General features: G+C 41.8%; 1 protein-coding gene across 2 annotated transcripts; it reads right to left on the bottom strand.

Moving 5' to 3' along the window:
- Positions 1–4655: 4655 nt before the first annotated feature.
- On the bottom strand, positions 4656–6603 carry LOC147454136 (uncharacterized). Of its 2 annotated transcripts, XM_086516159.1 has the most exons (4): positions 5374–6603; positions 5176–5278; positions 4935–5003; positions 4656–4822 (listed from the first exon to the last, which is right to left on the bottom strand). In XM_086516159.1, the coding sequence occupies exons 1-4, from the start codon at positions 6255–6257 to the stop codon at positions 4793–4795; spliced, it is 1086 nt and encodes a 361-aa protein (XP_086372285.1). In that variant the 5' UTR covers positions 6258–6603; the 3' UTR covers positions 4656–4792. The 2 variants fall into 2 exon arrangements, 1 of the variants encoding a protein (XP_086372285.1); XR_015188599.1 differs by having other exon boundaries at positions 4743–4822; positions 4935–5044; positions 5176–6595.
- Between the last annotated feature and the right edge of the window lie 8815 nt (positions 6604–15418).

The raw sequence follows: 15418 nt of genomic DNA, 5'->3' as shown, positions 1-15418 counted from the left end.
GCATGAAAGAAGGAAGCATCGTTTCTTGCCATCTCAATGAATTTAGCTTCATATTCAGTCAATTGACTTCACATGGATTGGATTTTGATGAGGAGTTCATGTGTATATTTGTGCTATGTAGTTTTCTCACAAACTACTGACGTGTCAAGCCACTGAAGACATGAGCCAACTTGCAGATCCCGGTCGAGGGGCTTAAAAGTGGTAGTAGAAGAAGCAGGAGTTCTCACCAACTTACAAATCCTCGTCGAGTGGAGCCAACAACTTATAATAAAGTCTTACCGACTTATGGGACCCCTTTTGATGGGGCCTAAAAATGAAGTATCCAAACACACACTCAAAAGACCTAGAGAAAAAAATTGATGATGTTGCAGCTGTAGAGATGCCCGGGTTTCACGTTGACTGATGATGTGGCAGATTGTATGAACTTTTGCAAATTGCGCTACTGACGTGGCATGTGTACATATATTTGTAATTTGCGTTGGCAGCTTTTCAGTGCCAGCTTTTGGATAAAAGCTTTTGAGTTTGAAGCTTTTCATATAAACTGCTTTTCATGGGCCTAGGGCCTTTAAATATGTGCCATGGACTCACTCTGGCACGTTCCCTCGAGTGGAAGTGCAGAGCAAGGGAGTACCGACTTGTATTGAGTTGAGGCAATATAAAGAAATACCGAAATGGCGCCAGGGTTTGGGACCAGTTCTCTCTTGGGATGGAACACCGCCACTTTGCATCTCGTGTGTCGTGCATCTCTTTCAACTCAATTGTATTTCCAAGCGATGCAGGCTATATTTTGGAGAGCATTGGTTGTATCAGTCCTCTGAGCTCATGGCCTAGACCTTTTTAGGTTATTTGTGGGGGAGTGACAAGGTAGTTGTTGAGTAGCTTCATTCCGTAGACCGTCTGTCTTGGGGGAGTGCTGTTGTTCGTTGTGTCCCTTGAAATTTTTTGAGCTAACTTGAGTTGTTTTGCAGATATACGATAATCACAGATGATTGCGCTTCTTTTAAGAAGGGGGGATGTCACAAACTGCTGACGTGTCAAGCCACTAAAGACTTAAGCCGACTTACAAATCCCGCTTGACGGGCCTAAACCCTAGTAGCGTAGAAGAAGCAAGAGTTCTTACCAACTTATAGATCCTCGCAGAGTGGGACCTCCTAAAAATGAAGTACCCACACACACACTCAGAAGACCTAGCAAAAAAAATGATGACATGGCAATTGTACGGACGCTTGGATTTCACACTAGCTGATCACGAGGCAGACTGTACGAACTTTTATGAATTGCGTTACTAACGTGGTAGGTGTACGGATTTTCGTTATTTGTGCTAGCAGCTTTTTAGTGCCAGCTTTTGGACCATAAGCTTTTGAGTTTGAAGCTTTTCATGTCAACTGCTTTCCATTGCCCTAGGGCTTTTAAATATGTGTCATGGGCTCATTCTGTGGCATGTTCGAGTAAGGGAGTACCGGCTTGTACTGAGTTGAGGCAATATAAAGAAATACCAAAAGGTTCTCCAAGGTTTGGGACTAGTGCTCTCTTGGGGTAGAACGCCGCCACTCCGCGTCTCGCGTGTTGTGCATCTCTTTCAGGTCAGTCGTTATTTGAAGTGCTTAAAGATGTTCAATATATTTTTTCCCATTGGCAACGTGGTGCCCTCTCATTACAAGTTCACCCTCGTCTTGGGATATTTTTTGTACAGCTATTAGCAATTCAGCCCCAAGCTCTGGCTTAGTGTTCAATGATGTGGTGGGTAGCTTGCTCATAGAAGAGATTAGGCATAAGTCTCTTGAACCTACCAAACAAGGCCAGGTAGTTGGTTGAAGGAGGCCATGGCCATGCTCCATGTGCAATGAATTTCAAAGTGGCAACCCACACCATACAACCAAGTAAGATATAATTCCATTGAAACAAGAAACATGTATTGAACCTAGCGGGTAGTTAGAATATCACAAGAAGTTTTGGACAGATTCTCACAATAATTCCCACATTATGACGACTTAACTCAACATCATGAGCTTCTATGAGGGAGGCACCACATACCTAGCTAGGTATACGGTGCCTCCCGAGCAGAAGCTCGTGATGTTATGCATTGTATGAAAACCGTTGAAAAAGGCTCCCTTTTCTTACATGATAAAATTTCTAAATCTTCTTGTGTATATGTTTAGTCCTCACGTTATCAACCCCAAACTTTTAAGAGAAAAAGTGAAGGACTTCACCAATCGTATCCATGAATGATCATGCTCATTAGCATAGGGTGATGTATCCTTTATTTATTTTTTCAATTCAAACGAATCCCTTTTGCCTAAACAAAAGAAAATACAATCAAACTCAAAAAATTAATCTTTACTTTTTGGAGTAATGTTGGTAATGCTTCATAGCCAGTAATGGTGTCAACAATAGTTTAGACTTATATCTTAGTTCCTAGGCCCCAGACTTTAATGCTAAAGATATGCTTAACCTCATCCACTTACTCCTCAAGATCATTTGGGATTTGATGAAGCTATGAATTTGCATGTCAAGTTTGCACCATCTTGAAGGTTCACACTCGGCTAGAGATTGATACTTATCCATTAATTAAAGCTGATTTGAAGAACTTCAAGCCTATCTACTAACATAATATGGCGGAAGGGGGAGCCCTTTACATGTGTCGCAATCTGCGACCTGAAGGCTAAAGTCCAAAACAAAAACAAGCCCCTTTGCATGCGATAAGAGGGAGAGAGGGGGAGAGAGAGAGGCCGCCAAAGGCGACCGGCTGTACTAGTATTTGCTTGAATCTTTCCTGTAGTCATCAATGCTAACATTTTATCGTGCCCTGCTACAGAGTTAAGCTAGGTTTGTAGAAGCTCGTGATGTTAAGCATTGTAAGAAAACATAAGGCAATGGGGGCCTCTTTCGCAAAAGGCAAAAAAATTTCACATCTCTTTTTCAAACTCCCAACTTCTCATAAGCAAACCTAGAGTCAATTGAGACTTGGGTTGGATGCTTCAGTATCCGGCCTGTAGAACCATTCAACATTTACAAATATTGACATTGAAATGTATTGGGTACCCTGTGCAATGCAGATAACAAACAATGGCTTGGGTGATGCCAACAGCTTTTGTAGTTGCCTGATTTTGCTTTTTAAGTCATAAAAACTCTTTTGAACATAGCTTGTATACTTTGAGCTCTCTATCACTCTCACCTGTTGAAGCCTTGCCTGCTCCCAGCATTCTTGCTCGAGCTTTTCGTCTCTTGAAATTCTTTATCATGAATAGTGTATGGCTATGGCTTCTCTCATTCAACCAATGTATTCACATATGTTAAGCTGTTCTTGAGGGGATTAAGTAGTTGCCTAATGTTTTATGCTCGCTTGATTAATGAAGTGAATGCTTGTAAGCTTGATCAATCAAATTACTAGATCTTTACAAGCTTGGATGATTGAGGAGGTTGGGGCCAAGATAAAGAATAACTAATAAATAACAGATGCGCGCTGCAAAGACCCTGAAAATTTCATGAGACAATGCTCCTCCAAAAATGCTGTCCTATGCGACCAAATTTTGCAGCTAAAACTAAATGAGCTAAGCTGTGCATAAGCGCATAAGCTACAATCGACAAATTTTTAGTCCACAAAATCTATCAGAAGAAAATTTTGGGCATTTTCCTTGCGGGCAAGAGGCTCCTTCTCCCTTATGTTTACTACAGTGCTCCAACATCCACAAAATATTTTAGACATTTCCCACTATGATTTCCATATTGCAGATTACATCATGAACTTCTGCAAGGGAGACAGTATACCTATAGCTAGGTGCGGTGGGCGTTTCGCATGGAATCCCAATTTCATTCAAAACATCCCAATTTGTTTGCATATTGCATCCTGCGCAGCCTACAATATCTAGATCACAGCCAAAGGCTTGGATGTTTGAAATCACACTTACAGTCAAATTGTTTAGGTTTTTTTTTCCCCTGACACACCAGAGGGCCCACAGGGGGAGGTGCTTATCCCTTCCAAATATTAGCCGAAAGTCAAATTGTTCAAGTTTTTGTGCCGAAACAAGCTTGAAACTGTGATTTCATGCCTTCGCAGGTCAAATGAACTTCAAACAAAGATTGCAGTGTTGTACACAGCCAGAGGGAGCTGTGTGAAGCAGCAAGGTCAGCTTTGACTTCAAAGAACCTAGCCAGGTAGACATTCACACTGACCCAATAGAAATTCTATTGAAATCCCACTGCCCTAATCCACCTATTTTACATTGCGTTAGCTGCGAATGTAGCACAAACCAGGAAGGGCTAAGGCCTAGGAGATACCCAATCTTGTGGAAACCTTGGTGCTGGTCTCCAGTGCACACCAACAAGCACATTCCTTTCTTCTCGATATTTCCCAAGCCGATTAACCACACAGAGATATGTAGCAGAAGATGGATATTTGGTTCTGGAAACGCAATAAACGAATATGCCAACCACTACTCAGGGTCCACGCCTTGAACAATGCATGTGCTTTGTGCTGTGACACGAGCACATAGATGGAATACCACTTGTCCGCCCACTTGCAAAACCATGGTTCTCGACTGATTCTGTTCATAAAAGGACTTGTCTGTTGCATCAAAGCATTCAATACGATACTCTTCAATGCTCAGATCATGGTCACGAAAGATCAACTCTCCAGCACATGCATCTCCCTCAATTTCTAGCTCACCACTTATGCCACATACCCCTTTGCAACTTAGGGATGTGGCCTGGTTAAATCTAAATTCTGTGAATGTGAAGCCAGTACTCATCCATTGTAGGAGATACCTAGCCTCCTCTTGCCATGATCCCTTCTTCACCACAAACTCAGGCATCCACGACATCCCTGCCATACCGTTCAACAAGCACATTGTCAGCAACAACTCGTCTTGGGCTGACTTAAGCAAGCTTCTGCCTAGCTCAAGCAGCTGCATCTTGAGGGTCTTTCCCGTCCTTACCCGTACTGTGTTCTCTGCCCCCAATAGCTTCAATAGCGATAACACTCGATCTTTAGGATTGGAGCAGTCCTGTTGAGAAATCTCCACAATCACTTCATGTATATTTGTGTCTAACAGAGAACATAGTCACAATGAGCTGTAGTAGATCAAACAACTACAATTCATAGTTACATGCACTAGGAATACTACTTACACAGCACAACTACGCACACTAAAAATAATATAATTCATAAATACGTACTATGAACACTAGAGCCACCAGGTAATTCAAGACTCGGTATTCTTGAGCCAAGGACGGACCGCTTTGCAACCATTCGATTTTGTCATGGAAGCTTGTGCTTGGCCTAGTAGAACTGAATCTTGACTGGATGCATCAGCGTTCTTTATGTGAAACTTCAGCTTGACCAGAAATGCATAGCCCACATCATCTGCAAAATACCAATGATCCTTTCCTGGAACTTGAATGAAGTGATGGCATGAAGTAGAGTATTGGGATGTTAGATCCTGTGTAGTTTCCATTTTGATGCACTTCCAAAGACGCAAGAAAAATGCCTTTAACACATTGCAGCATCCCGATAATCGATTGAAATCCTGTGCAGCTTCCATGTTGATGCATTCCGAGAGAAACCAAGGCAAGACAAACATCCATGACATATCACAACAAAGACACCCCGATGATCCAGGCGCATCCCGATGACAGAACAGTGCAGTGACTGCAATCTTCCTGAGGATATGCTCGGAAGCAAGGTCAATGAGAAATGTTACCTTGGGTGGAAGCACCCACTCTTGGAATGTCCACACACGGCTGAACCACCGTGGGAGCGGATCATCATCCATGGATGAAGATCCACACACCGTACTCAGTTCACGGAAAGCATCATCAGACAGCAACTTGAAGCCCTTTCCAAAACCATGTTGGACCACATAGCAGCCCAAGCTGTTTTGATAATACGTGACCATCTGCTGTATTTCCCGGTCTTTCTCAGACGGATCCGTTTGATTGATGCACACGGCATCGAACCAAACCCATTTGACACCTTGGTTTTGCAAAATCAGCAGAAACTGAATAAGCTCCAGGTAAGCAGGATCGCTGCCAAAATGAGTAGCTTGAAACAGAGATTCATAGGCAGCTGACGATGATGATGCTGCAGCTAAGTTGCCTGTAATAATGGAGAACTCACGAACATTGGCGCTCCAGGTGTGGGAAATGACATGCCAGCATGGCTGTCGAGTGAAGTAAAGGCCACCTGATTCACTGCTGGCGATGGTAGCTTCCAGATCGATGAGCCTCAGGGGCATGATAATACACTCGTCTTCCTCCATAATAAGTGTGGCTCCTTCTTCACCGTCCCCGGCCCCTCTAGGGTAAAGGAGCCAATTTAGGGACGTCGAAGTTGTTTTGAACGGTTGTTTTCTGTTGAAAAAGGCGCACCATGTCAAACATGCCCCTGCCCGTCACGAGATCTGATCGAGCGAGGTCCCATCCCCCAGAAGCACTCAAATCATTGCGTTCCGCGTTCGCGTTGGCGGGAGAGGTCAGGACTGCAGAGCAGCTACTGCCCACGTAAAGGTACAATTGCAGGCTCCTGTCAGGCTATGGACGGACTGCATGTGCGCGTTCGTTTGACGACGTTCAAACGATCCGATCGAAATACCACGAGCCCTGTAGCAAAAATGGGAGCCATGTTTTCCACTGTAGCAAGACAAAAACTAGGGCCAGTTTAGTGATAGCGTAGCCAACTTCTCTCAAGGGCAAATGAGGGAATGTCACATTGGTGTCAATCTACCAAGAACTCATGCCAACATTTTCTAAATACTGGTGCAACAATATACCATTTTATAGGGAGAGTGTGGGTAGTCAAAGAGGCGACCGTCTTTACATTGGCACCTTTACCCTAGTTTGCACTGCTAATTTTTGGCATGTCAAAAGGGCTAACAACTTAGAGGTAATTGACCTTAAAAATAGTTTCTCTCGTTTTCATATACAATTCCAAAACAAAAATGTCGTCATTGGCTATTAGAAGCGTCACTCATTTAATGTATGGATGCATTCTAGCTACTTAGCAAGTCAACTTTACCTTTCTCGATTGCAGAGAGGAGCTCTACTTTTGGTTGGATGTATGTAAGTACTACGGTGGGTGAACCAATGTAACATTCATGGTTGCATCTTAGCAGTAGATAATTAGGGTAGATTAGAAGGAGAGCACAATACACACATTTAGCATGGAAATAACTTGATTGATTGATTAAAGTTGGAGAGAGAGTACAAGCTTTGGTTTAGTGGACTTATATATGCTCAAGGTGATAAATTGGTGTAGCGATTACTGTTAGGGTGGATATAGGTTAGTGACATTCATGTTAGTTAATGTTAGTGTTAGTTAACAAAGACACAAAATGAACTTGATGCAAATAAAAATCTTGATAATTAGGATGCAAGAAAGAGAGTACGTACAATGACGATCGTGTGCTTACATAGCACTAGGTTGAAGCATTTGTCGATGCAATGGGTGAGGTGTAAGCATGTTGACCTTCATTCAATGCTCATGTGCCTAGGGAGAGAGAATCATGGAGTTCTAAAATAATGGATTCACATAGGTGATGGGTGTGTGGTCATGGCACGATGTGTGCCTCATGGATGTGTATGGTCATCATGTCATAGAGAGAGAGGGTATTCCCATAGCACTCCATAGCTAATCCAATCCCAAGAAAACCCCCCTTCAACTATTCATGGATACTCTAAGGTGATCCATTTGGGTTTGTGATGGCACGTACATTGACATATCATGGGAGAATCAACATGATACGTCTCTATTTGGTTCATAATGTGGCCATTTAATCATTCTTAGGTTCAATTGTAGAGTACATTATAATCATAGAAGGGGTAAAAATCATGTGTCGTAGTTGTCTTCTTCATGCTTGACTCCTATTTGTATATTTGTCATGTCTCCCTTGCTCTTCGTCTTCTTCATGTCTTCATGCCATTCATTCTTACGTTCATCATGTTCGAATGCGGGTCCATGAATATTTATGATCATCTTGTTATCTCCATATTAGAGTGCAAAGAGCTTTGTGCTCATTTTTATTTGGATACAAGACCTAAGTGGAATGCTTAATGTAAGCTTGGGGGTCTTACCAATAGAGGGACTCCCTTCTATGGCAGTGTCTACCCGATTGATACACAAAGATAATGATGAAAATTGCAAGAAGTGCAAAAGAAATCAAGCCTTGTGGTGATAGGCTCCTCCTTAAATAGCTCTTAGAGCAAGGTTATAGACCAATATGAGAGTTGATGAAGGTTTAATTAGAAAACCTTAATGACACAGTTTTGAATATGCAAAAGTTACCTAGTGAGCAAAAGTTGCAGAGGCCGGCCACAAAAGGAGTTCATTCTTAAGAATAGCTGAAAAAAGTGGTTTGAGTGTTTGATTCCATGTGATCTATTGTCTTACCTTGCACAAAAACAAGAAGTATTAAAAAATTCATCATCGTTATTGGTGCAGAAAACAATTGCTCTAATGCCATCTTTTTTAAGGTGCCCATCAAAGTTCGTGCCGAAATAACTTTTGATGCAAAATTAGACCATAGATGTATTGTGGGACCAACTATGTGTTGAGGTAAGCATGTAGCTTGCACTCACGGTGAGAACAAACCCTTAAGCCAATCATGCACCATTCATGTGTATAGTCACATTTTTTCCTATGTAACCTATATGCCTCACACATACTACACAATTATACTCACATGCTATTTGACCTTTTCCCACATGTGATGCATATCACTTTAGAGATTTATTGCCACCTTCCATTTTGAACTTATATAAGGCCACCATGCTTAACTTCTATCTCTCTCTCCAAAATTCTAATCAATCAAGCAAGTTTATTTCCTTTTACATTGAGTACTATTAATTATTGCTAATTGTTACGAATCTCTTATCTTTATCTCCAAAATCCTAATCAATCAAGAAAGTTTATTTCCTTTTACATTGAGTCTATTAACTATTGCTAATTGTTATGAATCTCTTATGAATTTCTCGTTAATCTATCCAACATAGGTATTACATATGGTATTAGAGTTAATGTGTAATTAGCATTTTATAATTACCCTGATTAGATCTCTATGCTAAATTAGTGATTTCGCTCAAGTCTAGTTATCTCTCTCTTTGGATTTGGGCAAGTCTATATGGCCACTATCATAGGCCATATTTATGGATAATTAGATTGAGCATTAGAATGTGTGCGATTTTTTTTCTTAATTAAAACTTGCCTGATTATGTTTTATTTCTTGCTCTTCTTGCTTTTTCCAAGCTGAGTTATCCTGCTTGATTGATGTATTGAAATGCATTTGTGCGCATAACATGTTGGCAAACTTTAAAATACACAAATCTATGTTGCATTTGGACCAAACATTAAACAAAGACATCTTTATTGTTTTTTTCATGCATAGAAATACATTCTATGCTTGATTTCTTTGCTAAATCATGCTCATACATCTTTGTTGTGTGTGTGTGTGTGTGTGTGTGTGTGTGTGTGTGTGTGTTCCTCTCCTTTTTTCCCCTTTCGAAAGTGTGTGGGCATGTGTCTTAAAAGCCAAATGAATTTTTCTTTTCTAACGCTCTTTGAAAGCCAACTACCCTTTGCTGAGGCCCAAAGCTTGGAGGTTTTTTAATTTGAAATCAATCTCATTTAAAGTAGCCCTTGCCATTAAAACCTTTTGGCGCCTTTTGGATTTCATTTAAAAAGTCAAAAGTTATTCAAGGTCACACTCACGTGTCATCAACGGCTCAAACACACTAGCGTCAAGAACCACGAAGAAAGTTCGCTACTTCCATTGTGGAAAGGGAGAAAGGAAACACACCCAACACACACAAAAAAATGTCTCTCCATAGCCTAGGGCTTCCGCAACACCCCAATCCACTAGAAACACTCTCAAAACACCATCAATCCTCAAGCAAACCACCGCTTGCACACAACCCAACGCACACACTCGCTACAATAGCACAAACAAACCAACTCACTCCGCATTGCTTAATTCATAGTCTTCAACACATATAACACCTCTCTCTTTCTCTCTTTGCACAACACACCCTCAAGGGGACACACCTGCCAACACACACTCGAAAACACACGTTCAATAGCAGAGAAGAGAACGGGGACGAATCGGCACCAAATAACGATAATGATGGCTCCACTCTGCTCAACACGGCCATATACAAATCTGCTACAAACAAGCTATGTCGACACACACATTGACGAGCACAAAAATCACCACTTTGACAGCCCTCCTCGGCTCTGCATAGACTCCACGGCTCAAAAGCCTCCCATGGCCCAAGCCCTTTTGGCAAAAATATCGAACGAAAAAAAGGCCTATACAATTTGGAAAACCTCCTCTTATAAGAGATGAGCACCCCAAAAAAAACAAAAAAGTTGGTCCATCCTGCTTGTGTAGCTCTCTTGATCTCCTTTTGGTATTTTCTTTGCATTCCCCACACATTTGGCACGCCACTTTTAACATACTTTGCATGGCATTGACACCTCAACAAGTTTCCACCTCTCTCTCACAACTCACTGCATGGGAAACACCTCTTACCCTCAACATGGGTGTCACGACATCTTGACAAGGCGGTGTTTGAATTACACACAGCTTGGGGAAGACGAAGGAAGCTCAACACACAACTGAGAGTGTATTAATAAGTGTGCAATATAAAAGATCAGTCCACAAAGGGGAGTAAGCCCAAAGCTTTGCGGAAAGCTTTGAACTTCTCACGAGACAATGCCTTTGTGAAAAGATATGCAAGAGTTTCTTGTGTTGGCACATAAGCCAAGCTGATCCCTCTTGTTGAGAGCCTCTCCCTGACACAGTGGTAATGCACCTCAATGTGCTTTGTGCGAGCATGAAAAAATGGGTTTCTCGCAACTGCCAATGCGCCCTGACTGTCAGTGTAGATAGTGTTGGCAGTGTCCTGTCCAACACCCAAATCAGCCATAAGGCGTTTGAGCCATACACACTCAACCGTAGCTGTGAAGACTGCCTTGTACTCAGCCTCACAACTCGAAGTGGCCACAGTAGGTTGCTTCTTGCTCAACCATGATATACATGAATTGCCAAGCATGAAACAAAAACCACTTGTGGATGCTCGTGTGTCAAAACTACCAGCCCATCTGAGTCTAAAAAAGCATGTAAGTCGGGCGGCAATGATCCCCCCTTGGGATAAAACAAGCCAAGATGTAAAGTGCCACTAAGGTAGCGAAAAATCCTCTTGACAGCTTGCCAATGCTTAGACCCTGGGCTATGCATAAATTTGCTGACCTGTGAGACTGCAAATTGAATATTCGGCCTCCTGTTGCATACATAAATGAGGCATCCAACAGAAGTTTGGTAAAGAGTGACATCAGCAGGATCACCAGTGTCATGAAGAGTCAATTTCAAACCTGTTTCCATGGGAGTGGCAATAGGTTTGCAATCCTCAAGTCCAAACTTACATAGCAATGTCTCTATGTAACTTTTCTGACACAAGGCAATACCACCATCACACTGCTTAAACTGTATGCCCAAGTAATGATGCTACATCCCCAAATCTTTCATCTTGAAAGTAGCATTCAAATCAGCCTTAAATTCAGCAATATGTCTCTCATTTGGTCCAGTGATCAGTAAATCATCTACATAAACCACAATAAGAAGTACATCACCCTCACACATTACATACAATGTGCTTTCTGTTGGACTGTTATGAAAGCCTCATTTGACCAAATGAGTGTCAGCTTTCTCATACCAAGCACAAGAAGATTGCTTCAACCCATACAAAGCCTTCTTACATCTGCACACTTTGTCCTCTTGTCCTTTCTTGACAAAACCGCGAGGCTGCGTTACATAAACTTCCTCAAATATGTCACCATTCAAGAAAGCAGTAACAATGTCTAATTGATGTACATCCCAACCAAAATGAGTTGCCAATGCACATAGAAAACGAAAAGTAGTCATACGACAAGTGGGAGCACAAGTCTCTCCATAATCTATGCCTTTTTGCTGTGCATAACCCTTTGCAACAAGTCGAGCATCATGGCGATCGATCTCACCATCTAGCTTACATTTCAACTTGTAAACCCACTTTGTACCACTGGTCTTTTTGCCAGGAAGCAAATCACATAAAGTCCAAGTGTCATTTTCTATAAGTGCATCATATTTTGATTGCATGGCAGCCATCCAATTTTTTGAATTCTGTGCTTCATCAAAAGATAGAGGTTCCTCAACATCATGTAAGCTAGACACAACCAACGCATAACAATCTGATGCATAAGATGCATGGCCAAAGTGTGAACGAGTACGACTAGACAAAGGTGCATCCAATTTACTGTCACGCAATGTATGCACCAACCATTTTGGCATACCTCTACCTGCTCATTTTCAGCCCTTTCCTCATCAAGTACATCGTGTGCATCTGTAGCAGTAATATGCTGATCTGTAATATTTTTGGAAATCCCCATAGGCTGTACATTTGCCTCATTGGAATTTACATTCGAGCTTCCACCACTGAAAAGAGGCAACAAACTGTCATAAATGTCATGTTAGCTTACATTACTGTCTCTAGTACATCACATCAAGGGCTAAATAGAATCTTCCACAAACACTACATCCCGTGAAACCAGAATACGCTTTGTTTACGGATGATACAACCTATAACCTTTGCTTTCAGCACTATAACCAACAAAAATACATTAGATAGCCTTATCATCAAATTTCTTGCGTTGTGTTTGTGGCACCAAAGCATATGCCAAACAGCCAAAAACACGCATGTGCTCAATAGAAGGCTTTCTATCATGCCATGCTTCATATAGAGTAATAGACTATAGAGCTTTTTGTAGGACACCTGTTAAGTACATAAGTGGCACACATGATGGCCTCAAGCCAAAAAGAATGCAGCAAAGCTTGACTTTTGACCATACATCGTGCCATTTTTGTAAGTGACCCGTTTTTCCTCTCAGCAATACCTGTACATTGGTGTTTTATCCTACGACTAGCCAGAAATGCATTAAATTCATGAGACATATACTCCCCCCTCGATCGGAACGGAGGGTGCCCATAGTACGTCTCGATACATTTTCAGCCATAGCCAGAAATTGTTTGAAGCACATAAAAAGTTCGGACTTCGCTTTAAGCGGAAATACCCATGCATGCTTGGAGTAATTATCAATGAAAGTCAAGAAGTACAGGTAATTGCCCAAGGACGGAGTTTGCATGGGCCCACAAACATCACTATGCACAAGGTGCAACTTGCATGTGGCCCTAACTGAACCATCCTTTGGAAACTTAGAACGCTGCATTTTACCCAAAATACAACCTTCACAAACATGTTTGACATGTGCTTCAGGCGGCAAAGAAGCAACCATATCAAATTTCTGCAAACGCAGTAAACTGGCAAAATTCAGATGCTCAAAATGTGTATGCCACAGTTTTACATCTGAAACACCCCTTGAATTTGCAACTGTATTTGCAAAATTTTCTCCACAGTTCATACAAAGTGAGCTTATACAGCCCATGGCACAAAAGGCCAAATGCAACAATTTCATCACTAAAATTGAGATCGTGAACTGTACATCTGTCATATACAAATTTGACTACAAGTCCAAGTCTAGCAAGTGCAGATACAGACAAAAGATTCTTCTTGATCCTAGGTACATAAAGTGCTCAACAAGTGTGAAAGAACTTCCATTTGTAGCAGTAAGCACAATCTTTCCAACTCCATGAACAGGATAAGAGGCATTGTTGGCACAAGTGATTGAATTCCCATGAGCGACAAACTCGAGAGAGGTGAACAATTCACGATGTGAGGTAATGTGCTTTGTAGCACTGCTGTCAAAATACCACACATGTGAATCTGCAGCAACTGACATGCATGCATCATGGATAGCAGGATTGTAAGTGCACTCTGCACACTAAAGCCCATTCTACATCAACATCAGCATCAGAGTCTCCTTTCACAGAAGACTCAACAATGGCTGCATTTGTAGTGGAACCACCCTCTTTCTTCTTAGCCTCTTTGGCCTTCAACTTAGGACATTGCTTGATCAAGTGATCATAAGCTTTACAATAATGACAACGCATCTTCTTTTTGCCCTTATCACCAGAATTTCCAGACAAAGTGCTGCCAGCAGAAGCACTGGGACCATAAGTTTTGCCACTCGCAGCAGAACCATAAGAAGTGGTTGCATTGTTGTTACCACCCTTTCTTTGAGAAGCAATAAAAGCCTGTTCAACTGCACGTTGTCTAGTCCTGTTCTTTCTTGAAAGTGACTCTTGCAACAGCAATGTGCACAATGCATCAAACTTGAGAACTTCAGGATTTCCTTGGGTCATAAGTCTCCAAGTACTAGCAAAAGTCTCGTAAGAATCTGGCAAGGCATCAAGAATAGTCTGCACAAGGGAACTGTCTGAAATGACTTCACCTGCAAAAATAAGTTACTCTTGATATCCTTAACACCAGTAAGGAAAGTGTCCATATCATCTTCCTCATGCATAATCTTCGATTCCAACTCTTTACGCAGCAAAGCAATTTTTGCCTCATTGCGGCTTGCATAAAGACCAGCCAGAATATCCCAAGCCTGTTTTGCAGATTTTGTTGAACGAATGCAAGGAGTAATGGTGCCCTTTACAAACAACGCAATCAATGCATGAGCCTACGCATCCTTTACATCCTAACAAGCTTGTTCTGCCGTAGGCAAAACAACTCTAACAGCAGCAATCCTTGCAGTAAGACCTGCAACATCCTCAATATCGTCTACATCCTCAGAACCAGGACGTACATCAATGCCCTGCACAATATTCCATACACCCTTTGACACAAGAACATGTTGCATCATGTAAGCCCACATAGGGTAATTGTCCCCATCCAACCTGTCCTCAACAGCAAACATCTTGAACACATCTGTGTTGTTGCCAACCATGGAAAATGTCTGCACCTGATGTGAAAACTGCCCGAAATGAGGAGAAACTGAGTGAGACTAGAACTTGCTATATAGCACAATCCACAATAGACTGTATAGGACCTGTTATGCAGAAAACAACACTGACAAAAATTCTAAACTAAATGATGAAATTACTTGTGCAGACCTACTTGTAGTGGAAACGGAGGCCGAAATGAGCCCGAATCAAAAATCTGAGCAGACAGAGCTTCACGAGCCTACCTGAAATTTTTTTCAACCTTCGAATGCTCGCTAAAGCTCACTAAAATCAAAGAAAGCGAGCAGGCATGTGCTGGAGCTGCTGGCGACTAAGCCCGGGAAGATGCAACCAGCTTTGATACCAATTGTTGGAATTAGGGTTGCAGGAAAACACACACAGCTTGGAGAAGATGAAGGAAGCTCAAGGCACACAACTGAGAGCGTATTACTTAGTGTGCAATAGAAAAGACGGATAGTCGTAGATTGATGGGCGTATATACTATGCACAGGGGGAAAAAACTCCTAAAGAGGGAAAAAATGCCCCGACGG

Source organism: Adiantum capillus-veneris, chromosome 7 (genome assembly GCF_014529385.1).
Source record: "Adiantum capillus-veneris isolate H3 chromosome 7, ASM1452938v2, whole genome shotgun sequence".
NCBI classification, from domain to species: Eukaryota; Viridiplantae; Streptophyta; class Polypodiopsida; order Polypodiales; family Pteridaceae; genus Adiantum; species Adiantum capillus-veneris.
Note: the sequence above shows the minus strand (reverse complement) of the source record. Positions and strands in the feature narration are given on the sequence as shown.